At 35.9% G+C, this 20,866-nt stretch overlaps 1 protein-coding gene across 1 annotated transcript; it reads left to right on the top strand.

Annotated features, from left to right (window-relative positions):
* Positions 1–31: 31 nt before the first annotated feature.
* LOC125809768 (uncharacterized) lies at positions 32–19,609 on the top strand. Its single transcript, XM_049489367.1, has 13 exons — positions 32–1,343; positions 8,607–8,781; positions 10,177–10,289; positions 10,441–10,542; positions 11,823–11,892; positions 12,381–12,436; positions 14,514–14,564; positions 14,689–14,793; positions 15,012–15,056; positions 16,368–16,476; positions 17,053–17,263; positions 18,689–18,767; positions 19,413–19,609. The coding sequence occupies exons 1-13, from the start codon at positions 99–101 to the stop codon at positions 19,602–19,604; spliced, it is 2,553 nt and encodes an 850-aa protein (XP_049345324.1). The 5' UTR covers positions 32–98; the 3' UTR covers positions 19,605–19,609.
* Positions 19,610–20,866: the final 1,257 nt, after the last annotated feature.

The following is a 20,866-nucleotide window of genomic DNA, read 5'->3' as shown; positions in this document are numbered from 1 at the left end:
CTATTCACAAAATTCCTTCTTCACTACTCTTTTCCCCTTTGTCCTCTCTTAATTGTGTGTGCTCTTCTTGATCATCTGTGTCCAGTTGAAGATCGTAGATGGATCATTCATGGCGTCCTCATCTTCTTCCACCACCAATTCAAGGTAGAATCTGTCCATCTTGCTCAATCTCACACTTCCCCTTTTGCCCTCCTCCAACCCCTTTCCCTTCTAACCCTAGTTTCCGATATCCACCACCACATCCCAATCAACCCCTCCCCCGCCCTCCACTTCCTCCTCATGAGGCGGCGTACGACCCCTTCATCGATCATCGCGGTGGCCCCCCTATTCCCCCTCCTCATCGTCCCACTGTTGATGGCTACGAGCATCATCCCCGCCCCTCAGATGTGTATGGAAATATAAAACCTAGTTATGATTCACCGGGTTCTTTTAATGTTGGAGTAAAGAGAATGAGAGTTGATGATTCATCGGGTACTTTTACGAATGAAAAATTGACTAGTTTAGCTAGGTTTTCAACTGACAATGAGAGGAGATTGCAGCTGATTAGCGAATTTGGTGGGGCAGCTCACGAATTAGACAAAGGGCGTGTAAGTTTTGATGGTGAAGAATATGGAAAATTTGATGGATTTTTAGGTGGCAAAAATAGCAATAGCAGTTATGTAGATCAAGGTTATGGTAATATGGATAGAAATCAAACATTTCATGACCAAGAACGTTTTGAGAGACAGCAATATCCACCGAGGGAAGGGAATGTACAGTTTGGACAATTAGGATATGACAAGAATGGTTACAAATATGGTAGTCCTCAAGCTGATACTCACCACAATGTAGAGCACGACCAACAGAATTATGAAGGATCAAGGTATAGCTCAAAACTTGGAGATGGTTATCTTCCAAGGCATGGAGTTTCAGGGATGAATAAACTGTACAATGAACAGACAAGCCATTTTCCCGTGGATGGTCACAGTTACAACCATCATTATTCGCAGGCTTATGCAATGCCGAATCACGTGGAGTCAAAATCAAATCACTATGGTTCCCCATATGACCAGAGGGTTAATTCAGCGGACCGTAGTGGCACGAGCTTATATTCGGCACAGGGTTGTAAGACATATGCTAGCCAGCCGCCACTTCCAGCTTCTCCTCCACCTCCTCTTCCAATGGAACCCCCTTTGCGCGAGCGTCTTGTCTCATCTTCACCACCTGGAACTTCTGCCTCATTGTTTCCAGGTTCTGTTGGCTCTTCAGCTCCTTTGTCATCATATTATCCTCCACTCCCGGAAGAGAAGTCCATATCACGTTATCAGCCCAATTTACATTTGTCATCTGGCACTGCTATCGAGGTACTCCTTCAATTCTTTTTGGGCTTTGTTTATATTCTTGAGTGGCTCACGAGATGATATTTGATATAATAAATGTTGAAAATATTATCTAATTATCGCATAAATATTGGAACACTACCTTTAAAAAGTTTCAAGGTCTACCTAGTGGGCAATGAAGTGGGTCAAGAACCATGAGGTCAAACCTCAGTTGAGGTAGAAATACTAGGTGATTTTTTTCATTTGTCTAAGCCATGACGGATAGAGTTACCCTGTACCCATGTTGGTGGGAGGTAGCAAGTAACACACGGAATTAGTAGAGGTGCATCCAAATTTGCATGTACATTACGAATATAAAATATTTTCAAGATTAATTTTTTAAGTAGTGAAATTGTTCGTGCGTGCTACAAGAAAAAAATAATAAATTTATATATATATATTTCTTATTTAATAACGTCATTATGTAATATTTATATTCAAGTTAGTGTCAGATAAGACAATATTGATATTTCTCTTCATTTGCGCCATGATATGTTTTTTCATCTTGTTTCAATATACAAAATAGAAATTATGTGCATCCTTTTAAGTACAAACTATTCATATGTATATAGTAGAACAAAACATTTAAAGTGGTGAAGTTAATAGAATAAGAAGTCATATTTTGAAATAATAATATATTGTATTACGTTGAAAATGTTATATGTATTTTTATTTTCTCTCATCTTTTGTAGCAGTTCTTGACTCTCTATACAAATTCCGATTTCTTAAAAAGCTTTTAAACTTCTTCATTGTGTCTTTGTTATTACATTTGTTTCTTTATAATTTTTAAATATTAATTAAATATGGTTAAGAACTATGGTAATGAAAACACAAAAGTTAGGAATAATATTAAGAGTAGAAGTTATAAGTAAGATTAAGAGATATGAGTTATGAATAATTTGAATGTATTATATTATTAGACATTAAACACATAATAATTATGCATTGATTTTAAAAAATAAAGAAATGAATGGTGAAGATAAGAGGGGGGGGGGGGGGGGGAGTCAAAAAATGAATAAATGAATGGTGGCTGCATAGGAGCCATGTCACATTACTATTTCAAAAACCACAAGTGTTTTTTTACGAAGTAAGTAGATTCATTTAAAGGCATCAAGAAGATGCAAGATTTACAAGGATTTCTTAGTTGTTGTTAGGACATAAAAATAACCTACACTATTACATTCACAACGTAATTAAAAATGAAAAGGAAAACTACAAATACTTTTCAAACAAAAATAATAGTGACGAAAACAGATTGTTACATATCACATCATATAATTAAGGGAAAATGCTCAATTATGCCATCAAACTGTGAGAAAAGGCTCATCTATGCCATTTCTGTTTGAGAAAAGGCTCATCCATGCCATTTCTGTTTGAGAAAAGGCTCATCCATGCCATTTCTGTTTGAGAAAAGGCTCATCCATGCCATTATTTGTTAACGGAAAACATTTTTGATTTTGCAAAATCATTTTTTTTTACAGGTGATCAATTATGATTCAGCCACGTCATTAATTCAATTATTTTTTAAAAGGGCCATCAAACTTTGAGAAAAGGCTCATCTATGCTATTTTAGTTAATTTAATTCTTTCATTTTTTTGCGAGCATCATAAAAATGGAACTCCTCATCATAATTCTTTTGGTTGTAATTATATTAATTGTATTTCATAACAAAAAAGTAGGATAGTGGAGGACCAAATGAGTAGCATTGCCAAAGTAAAAAAAAAGCTCTAGCCAAAGTAGCTAAGTTACTAATACAATTCAAAGTAAAAGAAATTCTAGCAAAAGTAATTCTTAATTAAGCTTCAATTTTTTTCTAGCATTTTCCTTTTCATGTAGATCTGGCATCATATTTTGCTCCCTATGTCACCTCATCATGTGCTACCAATTGAATGAAAATAATTGACATAATTATGAACAAATAAAATGTCATACCAATCAAAAAAAAATTATATTGGTGAAAAAGAAAGAAATCTAAACTATACAATATATTTGAAAATTATATTTTTGATTATACTAATAAAAAATAATCATCATCCCTTTAAATCTAACAAATATTGTAATCAAAGTACATTATATGATTATAAAGTTAATATCAACCGCAAATTGACCTTTAGAGAGAACAATCACTTACTAACGACCCATTGTTTATTTTTACAAAGATATTCTTGATCACACTTGTTTGGAGGATGATAAGACGTTCAACATTAAAATATTAAGAAAGTACATCCAAGTACATGAAAATGAAATATTTTTTACCTTCATATACTTCTTTTTTGTTATATGTTAGTTAATTCACAAACCAATATGATGAAGAAGAGAGAGGATAATCTTGAATGTGAATCTTTATGAAACTGAATATGAATTATATAGGTAAAATAGAGGAACACATTCACAAACCAATATGATGAAGAAGAAAAAAATAATCTTGAATGTGAATTTTCATGAAAATAGACATGAATTTGTATAGGTAAAATAGAGGAACACATTCACAAACCAATATGAAACCAATATGATGAAAAAGAGAAAGAATAACCTTGAATCTGAATCTTCATGAAACTAAATATGAATTTATATAAGCAAAATAGAGGAATACCATAAGATATCATAAACTTACAAACTAAAGTTTGGAGGTTATGGACATGAAAATTATGGGAGTTATGAATATCATTAAAAGTAAAATTTAAAGAGGTTCAAGCCATGAGTAATTACTCCTTGTAAATAAATTAAATAATAAAGATAAAAATACTTAAAAGAAAAATAAATTTATTAAGATTAAAAATTAGAGAGATGTGAGTTATGGATAGTTACTCCTTGTAAAATGGCATGTGAAGAGTCTTTGTTGTAAATGTTTGTCCATTAATAAAATATTTGTTATTTGCAATAAATTAAGTAATTCACTTTACAATAAAATAATTATAATTTAAATGAGAAAAAAGCCCCATCCCCCCAAAAGGGGGGGAGGGGTGATAAATGCAAATTGAGGTCATTGCCTTGTCTATGTTTCTTCTTTATATTATATATAGAATATAGAATTTGTGATATTACAAGTTTAAATGAGAAAAAATCCCCATCCCCTAAAACGGGGGGCGGGGGGATAAATGCAAATGGAGGTCATAGCCTTGTCTATGTTTCTCCTTTATATTATATATAGAATATAGAATTTGTGAACTACAAGTTTTAAACACCATAAAAAAATTCCAATATATTTTTTTTAGTAGTTACTTGCAAGTACTTCTTAAGAATTTTTTATGGAGAATTGACATTCTTTTGTAATTTTTTTTTTTAATGATTTTACCGAATGCTGTTTTGCTAGTTTGCCATTTCCTTTGATAAGGAATTTACCATTTATACCTATGTTGCGAGTATTTATTACTCCCTCCGTCCCAATTTATGTGGCTAATTGTTGTGGTGTCATACTATAGTAATTTGACCTTTTCTGCATTTTTTTTTTTGAAACTGGTAACATTGTATTCCTCAGCATTAAGGGCTATGCTGGCCACCTCCAAAAGCGTTAGTTACATAGAAAAACCAACAAAAAAACAGGACTACTTACAATGCTCCTATGAAATCCACTAGTTGAATTTCTTCTTCTATGTTCATTTCTTTACACCAAAAACCTAAAGTGGTAATTACTTTTCACTTAATCTTCTCTATAGTGCATTCTTTCTCGACAAAAATTCTCTGATTTCTCTCCTTCCAAATGATCCACCAGATACAAGTAGGTACTGTTCTCCACCACCTCCTCTGGCTCTTACTACCTCCCTTTCTGACCAACAACTTAGTAGGTCTGCTGTATGTTCTGGCATAATCCAATTTAGGCTCTTTATATTGGTGAATAGAGCCCATGCTTGTGTTGTTACTTTGCAGTGGAGAAACAAATGATTGTTGGTTTCTAGAGCCTCTTTACAAAGATAACATCTTGAGGCAATAATTTTTCCCCTCTTTTGAAGTTTATCATGTGTCAGGCAAGCTCTCCTAGTTTTTAAAAAAAAATTAGTAATGTTGTATTCCTCAGCATTACGGGTATGCTGGTGACCTCCAAAAATTCGTACATAGAGGGGCTAGGAAGGCTAATTACAAAGCTCTCCTAGTTACCAACCAAGTGAATTACTTCACCTTAGTAGGGGCTACACTCTTCCATATAGCACTCCATGGCCCTGATTTCTTCCCCGCAATTGTGGCTAGATCCTTTTTATACATTCTGTTCACATTGAATTGACCATCAGTATGATGCCTCCATAGCAATTTATCTGTTTCCAGATTTGTGCCAGGAAAATCTCCAATCAAAGCTAGCATATCCGATACCCACTCTATTTCCCAATCATTAAGAAATCTCCTAAAGAGCAAATTCCATCCTTGTGGGGACCAAACCTCTTGTATTTTGCTATCAGGATTCAGGCAAATGGAAAACAACCCAGGGAGTTGATATGGGATTTCTATGTACTTTTTAGTTATGTTCTTGTCACTCCCCGAGCCTACACCCTGGGGGGACTGGTACTCGAAGACCATTGTTGGCCCCAAGCGAACCCTTGACCTGACTTACTTAACTCAGCGGAAGACAATATTAATATCTATAATGATCAAAGAACTTAACTGAACTGAATAATAAAATAACTGAGAATGTTTTAAAGATTTAACATTCGACTTGGTCAGAAGTGGCAACCCAAGTCTTAACAATAAGAAATGAAAATGAAAAGACTCACAGGACTAACATTTGACTGTCTATGAACCTCTAAAACAACTGAGATGGATGTTGGGACAAACCCCACAACATCCTAATGAACTAACTAGAAAACAATGAAAATAGATCCTCCGGAATGCAAAGAGGCTCACCGACTGACTCTGAACTGCTCACTGGATCAATGGTGCGCTGGGATGCCCATCTTAGTTACCAGTGTCTGCATCATAAAATGATGCAGGGCAACTGGCATCAGTACATTGAATGTACGAGTATGCGAGTTGGAATGCTAAAACAACAAAGGCTGGAAAGAGAATCTGAAAGAAACACTTACCTTGGCTCTTCTCAACTCATGAATACTTAACTGAAATCATTTCAATATAAAGCAGTTTAAAACAAGTGCAATATAAAGAAAAACTGTTTAAAAACATGATGTCGACTCTATGTATATACAAGGATACAACATAACTCTGAAATGTATGTAAAAATACAATAACTTCTGTGGGAGTTTCTCTAACCGACAACTATCACATAAGAGCTATAGCGATGATACAATGATCTACCTCACGCTGCCAGCGCATCCTATACCCGGCCAGAGGTATAGGACCTGAACTACTAAGTGGATCCACTAGTCTATTGTGAAAAAGGTTCATATAAAAAGTATGACCCTTTTCTACCCATGGTGGCTACATGGTTTTATGGAGACGTGAGTTATCTGAACTCATGCTCTCCCCCAATTCGGTGCTCAATACTACTCCCAAATATACTAGCTATTATGTTTAAAAACATAGTTCTTCTGTGATTTGAGATTAGTGTTCAAAAACTTAGCTCAAAGGCTATCTTGGAAATCTCAGGGAACTGCTTGTTTCATTTAGAAAGCTGTTACACTTTTCTGAAAACTAGCCCGTAGGCCCTTTGAAAATCTCAGTTTCCCCTCTTATTTAAATGTGTAAAACATTTTAAATCTCTTTGGGAAATACTTAGTCCCCATATGTTTCTTTGAAGAAAATAACTTCAACATTACTCTTTACTGAACTCAAAACTTAAGTCTTAAATTAAAGTTAAAACGTTTGTAAAAGACTTGTGAAAGCTTGAAATGAACTTCTCTTACTTGACTCTTGACTTTGATCTTAATTGCTCTTGACTTGACTCTTAACTGATCCTTGAATTGTATTATGGATTCAAGGATTAAGATTTGTGATTGGAAAGATCTCATGTTGTTTAGGAATGATTTTAGATAGCTAAACATGAGAAAAGACCGAAATTCAAGATTTGAAGGTGGGTCCACGACGCGGAGGCATAATTAAATTTTGGTTTCGAAAACGTCTTTTGAGGCAGAACACCTCGTGTCAGCTCCGCGATGCGAAGCTGAGATGTTCAAATCTGGGCACTAGGCGTGCGATGCGCGGCCACCCCTTAATTTCGTCCGACGAAATTTCTTCTTAGTTTTCCAACCCCAAATCACCCAAACTCAGTTCTTTTTCTAGATTACTTTTAGATACAGTTACCCAGCAAATGTACCTAAGAACCTAACTCGAAACGACTCTATAATGCGACGTAACGAACTCAGAAACTTCCCAACTCAGTCAAATTCAAGAACAATATATGAATTCAAGAATAGGTATCAAGATCATCAATATTCATATGCTTTTAGGACAAATCCAAACTGAAATAAATATGTTTGGCACGTGGGAGAATGATCCCAACGTTATGAGAGCCTCACATACCTGATAGAAGCAAATCCTTGGCGAAACACCAACTTCCTTGATCGATCTTGATGAATTTCCCCTCTTCTCCTTCTTCTTTTCTCTTCTCCTTTCTCCTTAGCCCTAGCGTGAAAATCCCAAATTCTAAAACTGACTAAAATCTAATTTGACCCATATTAAACTCCTAAAAACGGATTAAAATAATAAGGCAAATGAAAAGACTAAAATACCCCTTAAAATTCCGGATTGGACATTTCCTTAATCCAACAACCCAACTTCCAAAGGGAATAACTCACTCATACGAACTCGGAATCGCGCAAACTTGGTGGCGTTGGAAAGATCGTCCCAAGAACTTTCCAACCATATCTGGAACTACACTTAACTCATCCTGAGCTAGGAGTTATGGCCGATTGAAGTTGACCAAAAACTCAATTTTAACTTGCAATTTTCCAGATTTCCTTGTACTTTCCAAAAATAACTATTTCCAGATTTTAAAATTCCTTCTAGTTCTTTCTAGTTGCGAGATGTTACAGTTCTAATTCTTGCAAGATGGCTCACAATGAGGTTTACACTTCACATGATGTTTATTTGGATACACTCCCAATTGACGACTATAAATCTTACATCCTATTCCATTCATAATGAATAACTCCCAACACTTCTTTAAGCTAATATTGTGTGATATTGGGGGTATATCAAGCATTGGTATCCTTTTAAAAAAAAATAGATATCTGTCTGTTTTCGCCTTAAAGATGTACATATGTGTGTCTTTAGCTATCTTCCTGTCTTGACAAATTTGATATCCTTTTTATGTTGAAGATATGGTAAAACGCCTAATATAACTGATTTTTTTGGTTTCACCAGCAAGTCCATATGCATCGTTATACTTCATCATCTATACGCTCCAGAGGAAGTGAACATCCTCTGCTAGAGGTACCTTCAGATAAGTCAAAAGTCATTGATGCTATACACATTCTAAAGCATCCATACCGAGCTACCCGACCTGATCATCTTGTTGTTATTCTTCGGGGACTTCCAGGTGCTGCTTTCTTTCCAAGAGCTATCTCATTAAGTTATGTAGTTGTCCGTTTGCTTTTAGTTGATATCTACTTTGAATGAAAATTATTTACCCTTATATTACTTGATAAGGAGATTAAACACCTTCCCCACTTAAATAGACTCCTTCAGTCCCCCCTAACCCCCCAGGGAAAAAAAGGAAAGAAAAAGTGAGCCCTTCTTGTTATTAAGAAAAGAAAGGTGAATTGTTTATTGTGTTAAGTCTGCTGGAGACATATTTAAGGTAATAGTTTTCTGATAAGGTATTTAAAATAATAGTTGAAAGGTATGGCATAACGATTGGAGAGTTCTATGAATTAGTAGCATTCGTATCAGTTCATCATTTTTGAGATGGAGACATTTATGACTTGGGGATTTAGTGGCCCATGTAAAAAGATTAGATGGATGGTTTACTGCATATCATTTAGAAAACAAATTGGGGCACTTTGTTTGTTAACTTCTTGCTTGCGCACCTCCACATATATTGTTATTCTTCAGATAGATAGGTTGGTTTGATTTGGTATGATGTGGGTATGTTTAGTTGGCATTTGGAGAACATTTGGATGAAATTGAAAAAAATAGGGGAGAATTTGAAGTATTTGGAATAAAATTTCATTTGGAAAAGAAGGTTTGAAGTTTTGGGCGTGAAACCATTATTTCACTTGAAACTAGTTTTCTTCCTACTAAAATAATGTTGTATTGTGAAACAAATATTGATTTGCAAATATTATATCAAGATGAAGTTTAGATAATAAAATAGAATTTATAGCCAAAAGGGGAGACATGTCACTGGATTATGACCTAGAATTCTACTTTCAGGTATTTTGAATTTTTCCAGGCCAATTGAAATTAAAGAGTACCTTTCTGCACAAGTACTAGCTAATTATTAATGATCTTGCTTTTACATCGCGCACACTCACACACTCTCTCTCTCTCTCCAGCTCTCTTTCTCTCTTCGTGGCTTTCTCTTTCTCCCTCTGTTTGCCCCCTCCTTTTGTGGGTTTTGTGGTAGTACGCATTCTTGCTCTGGCATAAAATGAAGTGTGGTCCTGGATCAAAGTATCCCTTTTTCTGGATATGGGGAGCCATTGAGAAAATTCTTTCACTTTTTTCCTCCTTGCGTTGCATTTGCTGGCCTACTTTATGATTCCATCATATACTGACTGAAAGTAGTGTAGGGGCTGGAAAAGTATGACCAGTTTGCTTTCCTCCTAAATATAATTATTTAACGGCAGGCAGTCATGTTATATGTCCTTTTGTGACTTCATTTCCTGCATTCTTATACGAATAATGTTTTAAAAAGGAAAGCTGTGCCCAAAGAATTTGGATCTCTGTAAGTTTTCTTCTTTTATTTTCATCTTTTTATTATCCTTTTCAGGGAGTGGAAAGAGCTATTTGGCAAAGATGTTACGTGACCTTGAGGTTGAAAACGGTGGCACTGCCCCTCGTATTCACTCAATGGATGAGTACTTCATGACTGAAGTTGACAAGGTCTTATCTTGCTATCTTACTTGAAGTTCTTTTGATCGTCAACATCTCTCGCTTTTCTTCCTTTCATATGTTCAAGCCTCCTATTAATTCCAGTTACTAGCTATTTCAAGTCCTCTCCCAAAAATATAAACAAGTTCTTTCAGACATGCAGGTTGAGGAGAGTGAGGTTTTGAAATCTTCTGGTTCTATCAGGGGCAAAAAGATGGTGACAAAGAAGGTTATGGAATACTGCTATGAACCTGAGATGGAGGAGGTAAAGCCATCTCTGCCTGAACTTAAGAGATAACTGGACTTCCACAGATTTAAATTTGGAGCCTTTAGATTTAAGATATTTATCTGCCTTTCTATTAGGTAGCTTTAATCTATTTGTCTGCAGTGTAGTAAAATCCATGATTTAGGAAGTGTATATCAGAGATAACAAAAGATACCGGGGATACAATTGTAAAAGGTTTGGTCAAACTTATGTCTTTTAACTGATTTTGGCTTATAATCACTTTTTGTGTTTACCAAATGGAATAGATTAGCCAAAAAGTATCTATAAGATAGTTTGGTCAACTTATATGCTTAGCCAAACACCCTCATAGTGGTAGCTATTTGTACAGAAGTTCAATATTTTACTAAAGGAATGATATTTTATTGGTTGCACAAGTTCCTCTTTGCCTAGTATTTGTAAGGCTAAGATGACTTGAGTATTGTAAATTTACAACGTAGAATTATGCAGTATTGAGTTCTCGTTGTCCAATTTTTTTATAGTTATTTAAGGTTACAATTTCTTTGTTTGCTACTGTTAGATTCTTCAAGTTCTTAGTAATGCAATGCTAGGGAAAGTGTAATTAGTCCTAGTTAAGTTTCCTCTTTCCTTTGTTTGGGGGTGGGGTGGGGTGCATTAGGATTGGATTAGAGTGTTATAGACATAAAGCAAACAAGCAACTATGGTTTCTCATTTTCTCCTTTTTTTTTCACTGTGAAAAAGGAGAAGGAGGGGGGGGGGGGTAGTGTAGTAGAAAAGGTTTTTCCGCCTCTAACCATGAGGGTGAGTGTTCGAGTCACCAACAAATTGAGAAAAGCCCCAGTTTTGCTACTGGGATGGGGGTTTGAGGGGGACGAGTTCACCTAATCAACTAAAAAACATTTTCATATTTGCATGCTAAGGAAGCTATTTCTTGAAACTACGAGGTAACACTCTATGTAAAGTGGTTCAATTCTTTTTGAGAAGGATATTTCCAGTGGTTTATTATATATCTTTTGGTAACAGAAACATAGCATTATAAACAGTTTGCGTGCCCATATGTGCATTTCTTTTGTGGGTTTAATGTTGATGTAATTAGTATATTGTAATTGCATCTTTCAAGTAGCTTGTCTCTTCTATACTGTATGCAATTTCTGGAATCAAATATGAAATAGAGGTCATCTTATGGTATTTCCAGTTGATTTTTATGAGTTGGGATTTTACTAGTTTGTTTTCCCCAATTTTCTGCAATTTATTGCCTCGTATATATTATTATCTCTATTGTTATTTTCTCTCCTCTTCAGGCTTATCGTTCAAGCATGTTGAAGGCTTTCAAAAAGACCCTGGATGAGGGGGCTTTCTCCTTCGTAATTGGTATGGTATTTTTGGGGCAAGATAGCTCTTACTCTGTAATTCCACATTTTTTCTTTTTGTCCATAATCTAAGACTGACATGTGAAATGGTTTGCATCACTGTTTCCTCTTTCAGCTGGATGTCTATTCTTTTGTTTATTGTGTCTGTGAGATTCTCCGAAATTTGCTAGTGAAATGATTACATGCTGCTGTCAGTTGTTTTGTTGTGTCATCTGTTGCTCTCTATTGGAGCATATTTCTATAGAAAACCTCCATTTTGTTGGATTTAGGGAACTTGAAGGTAGGTAGCATCCCATAGGTTTCTTGATAATAGCTAGCACATTGGTTCTTCAAGTCATGCTAGATTGTCTAGTTAAAAAGTTCAACCATAGTTTAATTATAGATTAAGTGGTGATGCAGTGCCTTGCACTGCCTTCAGTTTACTAACTACAGATGCAGTTTTGTTCGGCAATTGACCCATTTGTTGCTGGTATTTGTGCCTCATTTTAGTGGATGACCGCAATCTGCGGGTAGCTGATTTTGCTCAGTTTTGGGCATTTGCGAAGGTATACTCTCAGTTCTCTCTATTATGCAACCAGTTCAAGTGCTATACTCTAGTTCAATTATTTTCTAGGATACTTTGAATGTCTAAAAGTCTTAAACCTTTTGTGTTTGTATATATATAGTTTGTTACTGCTTTATAGGTTGTCTGTTCTTTCAAGTTTTAAGTATTATAACCTTAGTTGATCAAGAGAACTTGTTGCCGCAACAGCTTTTCCGTTGGTTGTCCAATGTGACTGGGTGGATACTGCAAGTTCGAAAACTCACTCCATCAAGTCCTAATATATTGTTATAGTCGTATTGTAGTATCAGTTTTTGTTAGTTGCAATCTATTTAATTCATGGTGTATTTTACCTCAGTTTCTATTTTTTGTTGGTCCACTTAAAAGTACCATTTCTTGATGACTTGTGGATGAATTGTTTATGAGTTTTTACTCTTTCTTGACTGCTGGTAATGATTTGATATAGTCATTGCTTTAGAGTAGATTTACTAAAGAAGAAAAAAACAATCAACCTGTCTTTCATTTTTGGTTATGTTTGGCTGAACATTGTCATCAATATTTTGGTGGTGATTTTGTTTGCAATTCCCCAAAGACATTATTGCCGTGTCTTGTTTTGCTCACAGTAAGCTTCAAGTCTAGTATAACACAACAATGTGATAGGTATTGCCAAGGATATCTTTATCACATCTCCATCTGATTGAATAGGCTCCTGGATTTTGGAAATTATGAGAATACTAGTTCAAAGTTTGTTCAAGATTAGTTATGATGTTACCAAAAACTGTGTATGGAGTAGTTTGGTTTGTGGTAGGATATTGAAATCTTCACTAGCTGATGTTTTTAATCTGGAGATAATTGCTATTCGACAAGCATAAAGCTTAATGCATCGACTTGGACAGCTTCTAAAACTTAGCTTTTTATTACTAATTGCTAGGATAAAACTGGCATATATCTCAAAGTGCAGGATCATCAAGCTTGAAGATTCAAACTAATTTAACCAAAGAACAATGCAGAATTATAAATTTCAGTAAGCAAGCTCAATTGTCATTTAGGACGGGGCTGAAACCCCCAGCTAGAGCAACAGAAAACTTGGATAAATGTTGGATTTAACATTTCTTCCAATCTACAACTTCTTAATAGAAACTATGGATCTGTAGATGGCAAATAGTTTAAGTATTTGAAAACTTTTCTAGAGCTACCTGCTTCAGCACTTGCTTTCCCATCGATGTATTATGCTGGTTATCTAAATACAGCTAAACAACTGTGTATTTAGAGTGCACAAATTTGTGGGTGACAACTGCATATATGTATGTATGTATCTCACAGATAAATCCTATTAAAGAACTTTTAAGATCATGAAGGTTTGTAGAAGGTTCTCTGATCGACAGATCATATAAGTGGAAGTTTGTCTATTTTACCATACCAAATTTTCCTTCTTTTGGGTTTAGGTTTGGTTGTTTGGGGTGAGGTGTTAAAAGAACTTGATTTGGTGAAAGTGGTTGAATATGTGAAGATTCCAAGCAACTAATTCAACCATACAATTGAAGTGGGTTTATGTTTTAGATTTTGTTGCCAAGGAGACTCGAGCCACTAAGTTTGTCCTCTAGTAATTTGTTTTTATAGTATAGTCAGTTTCTGTTTTGGCTGGTTATTACATAGAATTAGTTTGATAATTCTTAGCCAAGGTGGCTTGAAGTTATGAAGTGGGTCGAGGTAGATACCTGGGCTGGTGGGAGGTAGCAGTACTCGGTGGAATTGTCGAGGTGCATGCAAGGTTGGACTGGACACCACTGTTATCAAAAGGAAAAATAAATAATTACACTTTGTCAGAGTTCTTGCTTTTTGGATGGGAATGGTGCTCCTTGCTTTCTGAATTTAATTGCTTGTTGCATTTCCTTCAGTGACGCATGCTGCTTCTGTTACTTTTGCAATATTATGGCTTCTCGAACTGCTGATTGTTTTTTTTGGATGACGGATTATCTTCTTCAATTGTTACCATCACAGCTATTTAAGAAAAGCTGATTGCTGCCTCTCTGTTTGCCATGATTATTTTCTTTGCTTATTTCTGTTGCTTATTATTTCAGAGATCTGGCTATGAAGTGTACTTGCTAGAAGCAGCTTATAAGGACCCAGCGGTAAGTTAGCTCATGTATTTCTTTGTTAGCCACGATCTAACATCAAGCATTGTATGTATATATGTCTGTACATTATCTGATCCACTGAAGATATTTTTTAAACTCATGTCCTTGTGGATTTCAGGGATGTGCAGCAAGGAATGTGCATGGTTTCATGCGGGATGATGTACAAAAGATGGCTGACCAATGGGAGGAAGCTCCATCCATGTACTTGAAACTTGATGTTAAGGTTCTTTCTCCTTAAAACTATCTTGTTGTATAGTCAGTCAGGTTCTACACTCCTGGACTCTCAAGTATACTTGAGTAATTTAACTTATTCCAGCAAAGTAGTTGTTAGTGTAGCCTGTTAGACCTTATGTGAGAAGTTAATTTTTATCAGCTTGTATGAGTTGGATGCTAATATGTCATCTGTCCTTACGGTTTCATTTTATTTCAACAATGTGACAGTCATTACTTCATGGAGATGCTCTGGAGGAAGGTGGAATCCAAGAGGTAAATTTTGTTATGCATATTTTCTTAAAACCTTACCCTAGGTTCAGCATACTCATGACCATGTGAGCACATAGACACTTGCATTTGTTCAGAATGTAAGGAGTTGTTTGGTATGGGGGATGAGATAGACAAAGTTATCCCATGGATTAGTTATGCCACCATATATATGAGATAACTTGTCCGTCATTGTAATGCAAATGGTGGGATAAATGATCCCGGGACTTATACCCCTAACCTTATGCATGATAAATTGAGCTTGCTTTTTATCTTGAGATTATTATTCCTTATCCTCATACCAAACGTCCCCTAAATATGTCGGCCCACCTAAAGTTGCGGATAGCAGGTATGAAATGAAGAGAGATCCCTGTGCAAGACGTCCACTCAATTAGAAGAGGTAGATTAATGGCATGGGCAGTGTTATCAAAAGCAAAAAGCGCAAAAAACTCCGAGGTCTGTTGGGGCTTTATGTGCAAATAAAGTGTGAGCTTTAATGAAAAAAGGCGCAAAAGGGAGAAAAAAATACAAATATATATGTTTAGTCCAAGACTCCTAATTGTAAGCGTGAATGACAAATATATGAACAACGAAATTGAATTTTTTAAATGATAAAGTGAAATATCAATTGTGTTGTGCCACCTCTTCAGAAGAGGCACATTGGCAAGGAAAAATATGCCTTAGCGCCTTGATGACGACACTAAAGTGCACATCAAGTGAGGCAAAGCGCTTGACCATTTTGACCCCCGCTCCAAGGCTTAAGCGCATCTTTGACTAACCTATGATTGTGTCGGAAATGCTACTTGGAAAGTCCTATATTTTCTTTTGTATATTTTGGCTTAAGGATTCTCATAGCTTGTAAAGTTGTACAAAAAATAAAATGAAAATCCCCTGTCTTGTAAATTTGTATCATATAGCTTTTGAAAATATTTTCCTCTGTTGTCTCATAGCTTATTCATTTTATAAAGTGGCTTTCATTTACAAAACAAAAATTAATATATGAAATGACAAAGTGTCTTGGATGGTTTTAGTTCCTACTTATAATGCACAATGAACAGTCAGCAATGTTCCAAATGCAAGGTAGGAAAGAAAAGAGATGTTGGCTGATAATGTTCTGAACACTTTACTTCTGAAAATTAACAAATGAACAATAAATAAGTTACAATAGTAATAATATACTAGGAATATCATGTGATGTCCACCAACTTGTATTGTCATCATTCACATCTTTTTCAGGTTGTAGTACCAAAACATGTACAGCTTGTGTTACTCAGAGGTAGAAACTTCTAAATCATGAGTCTTATTTTGGATCTGCAGGTGGACATGGATATGGAAGATGATGACTCATTGGGAGTGCCTTCCACTTTAGATGAAGAGAATATTGAGAAGTTTACAGTACCTCCCCAAGAGGATATTCCATCTTATGGTATGCCATGGATCTGTCCAAAGGGTCATTTGTATTTCTTATGCTGCTGCTGTATTGTCTCTCTTGTTGTATGTCCTAAATTCTAGTTAGTAAACATTGTTGTGATTAGCAAAGCTGGAATCAGTTCTGGTGATCCTCCCTAATCAATTTGTGATGATTCTGGTGTAGATGGCATAGTTTCTTACCTTTGCAACAGATATCACCATATCGGTCCCTTTCTTTAAAATTTACATTCGTTGTAGTCACAGTAGGTCATATGTTTGTTTTGAGGCTTAAAACAAGGCTGAGCTGATTTTATCGTGTAATAACATAAAGGACCCGGCTTTTGTGGTGGTTGAACTTGGCTGATTTCGAAGTTCAACCGCCAACCCTTAGCTTTGACCACTGGGTGGAACCTATTCTCTTTTTCAATGCTGATTACTTCTCAACATCAGTTGGATTCTGTCTAACATAATCATTGGATCTCTTCAACTTTATGCATGCCATTCTGAAGTAGATACGAACAAATTTGTCCTTTCTTCATTGTCTTGGCTGCAAAAAGCATCTGATCATACTTATTATGTAATTTGATATCAGGCGATGTAAAGGATGATCAGGATTCAGACCATGAAGAGGATCACCGAATAACTGAAGTAAAAGAATTGGCAAAGAGTAAATGGTCATCTGATTTGGATGAAGATGATACTCGAAGAAATAAAGATGCCACTAAAAACATAAATGCTCTCTCTGGGTTGATACAATCTTACAGCAAGGAAGGAAAGTTCGTACATTGGGGTGACCAGGTAACCTTTACATGTTACGGACGATAGCTATTCCTAGTTCTATATTGATGTGTTTTTTCTTACTGAGGGATGATTGGTGAAACTTATGTCGGCTCTCTGTTCTCTGCCTGCTTTCCCCTTTCTGCTTTTTCTGATGTGCTCACCAGCAAAGGCTGACCATTTATCATTCGTCATATCTTTACTTTTTCTCATCCTGTCATCTCCTGACGCTTTACATTAGCAAACATCTGGTAGATGAATTGTTGGGAAAACTCTACCCTTCCACCCTCAATGTTTTTCTTTGAAAAGTGAATTTTTTAAAGAATGTAAACCAGGAGTCCTACACATCTCTTAGAATGGAAATAGGAGTCCGGATTTTATTTTTAAAGAAAGAATGCGTTTCTCGACATTATAGGTTGTTTCGGTGCCTATATTCTCTTATATCAGAAATGTAAATTGATTTAAAAAACTTGGAAATGTACGGTTTTTTTCATTGGATTGGACATGTGGTATATTAACAGTTCTTCCCTTGACAATATTATTTTGAGTTCGGGATGCAGGATAGTTCCTAGACAGCTGATATTGATAACTTTGGGATGGCATAAAAACCTTGCAGCAAAGGCTTGTTTATTTTCCAAGGGGAGGGGAGACTTGTAGGAATTGTATTAAGTGGCTCCATATCATTGCAAGGCTAAGTTGTTTTATGGGGCAGATTTACTTTTTATCAAATTACATTGGCACTAGGGGAGGGAAGAATCATTGGGAGTGAATTAAGTGTTCCATCTCATTAAAAGCTTAAGTTGTTTGAAGGGGAAGTTCTTATTAGGCGTTGGCCGTGAATCATATTGGCATGCTTATTTATCCGTTATTAAGGTTGGTTATTCAATGATTTTTTCAGATGTGGGATTGTAACTTTTTCCAGTGTACTAGCCTTATCTATTTCCGGCTACCAAAATCTATGTTGTATACGTTTTGGAGAGGAAGTTGAGATTACATGTATCTACTAATCTGATTATTGTTTTTTCGCCATCTGTTCTGCCGTTCTTCTAAAAGAGGCACTAGTGCAATTTCTTTGCGCCAAGTGCGTGTTTGCTTGGGAGGAAATTTTCCCATGTTCAGTTTGTCAAAAATTTTGGAAAACTTTTTCTCCGGGAAAACAAATGCCTTTAGAATGAGGAAAATGACTTTCCTTGTTTTCCACGAAGTGCTATTCCACATTAATTGTGTCCTCTCCCTACCCTCCAACCCACCTCATTTCACTCCACCCCCTTGTAGCTCCCATCCTACGCCCCAACCCTTACCTCCACCCTCACCTTTTGTATATGTCTAGATTATATACAAATGCTTTTAGAATAATACTTTTTTGTTTTCCAAGAATATAAGTGGGTTTATTACTTATTCTCGTGTTCGGTACATACACACCTAAGCTTATGTTACTTGTCCCAGGTTACCAAAAGAGGCTTTTCTATAGGGGCAGCAAAAGCAACCAATGTATCTTTAATAATTGGTCCTGGTGCAGGATACAACTTGGTGAGATTCCTCATGCAACTATTGTTTAACTTGTTTGGCTCATCATCAGAGGTGTATCCAAGGAGGGGTCACCGGGTTCACGTGAACCCATGCTCCCCTCCCGAGATCATATATAGTAGTGTTATATTTTTGAAAAATATTGAAATATAGATGTGTGAACCCATATTCAGAGTATCATATAATGCGATGAGGACTAGGTGCACCTCTCTACGTGAGGTTAGAAATTTGAATTTTATATTCATCTTGTTTTATTTTTCTTTGTAAAATTAGATAACACCTCTCTAAATGGTTATTGGTAACACTTTTGACATTTTAATTAGTTTTGGACCTATAATATTAATTTTAACGGTTTTCAGTAATAAGAACCTAAATGTCCAACCGATCAAATTTATATTTTAGATCAACCTTTTTGTAATAATGCACCCATCATCCCGAAATCCTGGATACGCCTCTGCTCATCATCATCTATATCTTGAATAAATCTTGATGCTTATTTGGCAATATAATGCTTGTAACCATGCTGTTTAACTTTCTGGAGTTTTTGTTATTGTAATACAACATTTAGTTGGTAAACTACTTAAAATGAGATTTTCCATATACTTGGAACCCATATGATAAGCTGGCCTATTGTTTCGTCATTTTCAGAAGTCAAACCCCTTACCTGATGAAGAGAAGTTGACATCAACTCGACATAATGGTGAACCAAAGAGGCAGAACATATTTCAAGAGAGATTACGAGCAGAACACGAGTCGTTTAGGGCTGTTTTCGAGTCCTTCAGAACTGGTTCTGACAAGAGGCGGCAGCGGATATTTGGGCTTAATACTGAAGATGAATAGTACATGTAGATGGGGGTTTAAAATCACGTATTAGCAATTTTGTATGTTTTGCTAATCCTTGCCATTGAGAAAGAGTGGGGGAGGGTTTAGCTATTGTATTGTAACATCGTGTAAATTGTGTAGCAAAATAGGTAGTTTGTTGCCTGGAATGTAATTACTATGCCAGGGGTCCATTGAGTCTTTAATACTCTGTACTTGAATGGAAGGAATATGCCATGGGTTCATTGAGTCTTTATTACTAGGTATGGTTGCCTTGAATGGGCTGATTTGAGTCTGTATTACTGTAGTTGGTGTCCTTAATTGGAAGGACTATGTCATGGGTTCATTGAGTCTTTATTACTAGGTATGGTTGCCTTGAATGGGGTGATTTGACTCTGTATTACTATCTGTAGTTGGTGTCCTTAATTGGAAGGACTATGTCATGGGTTCATTGAGTCTTTATTACTAGGTATGGTTGCCTTTAATGGGGTGATTTGACTCTGTATTACTATCTGTAGTTGGTGTCCTTAATTGGAAGGATTATGTCATGGGTTCATTGAGTCATTATTACTGTCAGTAGTTGGTTTCCTTGAATGCGCTGATGGAGTCTGTATTACTGTCGGTAGTTGGTGGCCTTAATTGGAAGGACTATGTCGATCCATTTAAGTTCCAACCTATTTTAAGAGAATCCTGAATTGAGCCAAATTTAATTTTCAAATTGAATAAAAATAGTTACAGTAAAATGATGGAAACTATTTTAGAAATTTAGGAATAGACCCATTTCAAGATTAAATATTAAATTATTCATGAGATTCTTTCTTGAAAGAATTCAATATTTAAAGAGGAGTAAGTTTAATTTTTGGTGAATTATAAACCTGCTAATTAGGGTAAAAAAGAATTTTTTTTTTGAAGAAGACACTAATAAAAAAGAAAGAGTATGTACGTGCTCAGATGTTTTAGCAAAAAAGAGATGGGGTATTTGGAGAAGACAATGGGGTGGGGGAGCGGGTATGTGCAGATTTTTCTGCAAATGAGTAGGGGTATTTGGAGAAGGGAGGGGGAGGGGGGGTGTTTCTGCAAATGGGTATGGGTCTTTGGAGAAGCAATTGTGGGGTGGGGGGAGGGGGGAGGTGTTTCTGCAAATGGGTATGGGTTTTTAGAGAAGACAATTGTGGGGTGGGGGGCGGGGGGTCACGTGGGGATTTTATTGATTTAATTTGTTTTAAAAAAGTTATTTGGGCAAAAATCTACGTGTCATTGAGTCATTCGTTACTTTATATTTT

Source organism: Solanum verrucosum, unplaced genomic scaffold, assembly GCF_900185275.1.
Source record: "Solanum verrucosum unplaced genomic scaffold, falcon-dt-bn FXZP01000121.1, whole genome shotgun sequence".
Classification (NCBI taxonomy): Eukaryota; Viridiplantae; Streptophyta; class Magnoliopsida; order Solanales; family Solanaceae; genus Solanum; species Solanum verrucosum.
This window is presented reverse-complemented; position numbering and strand designations above follow the sequence as displayed.

Bases quoted from the DNA above. Each gene is read 5' to 3' on its own strand.
- LOC125809768 (XM_049489367.1), top strand. From the start codon at position 99: ATGGATCATTCATGGCGTCCTCATCTTCTTCCACCACCAATTCAAGGT. The intron at 10,290-10,440 runs GTCTTATCTTGC...TCAGACATGCAG, and splicing joins TCATGACTGAAGTTGACAAG to GTTGAGGAGAGTGAGGTTTT. The intron at 17,264-18,688 runs CTTTACATGTTA...GTCCCAGGTTAC, and splicing joins CATTGGGGTGACCAGGTAAC to CAAAAGAGGCTTTTCTATAG.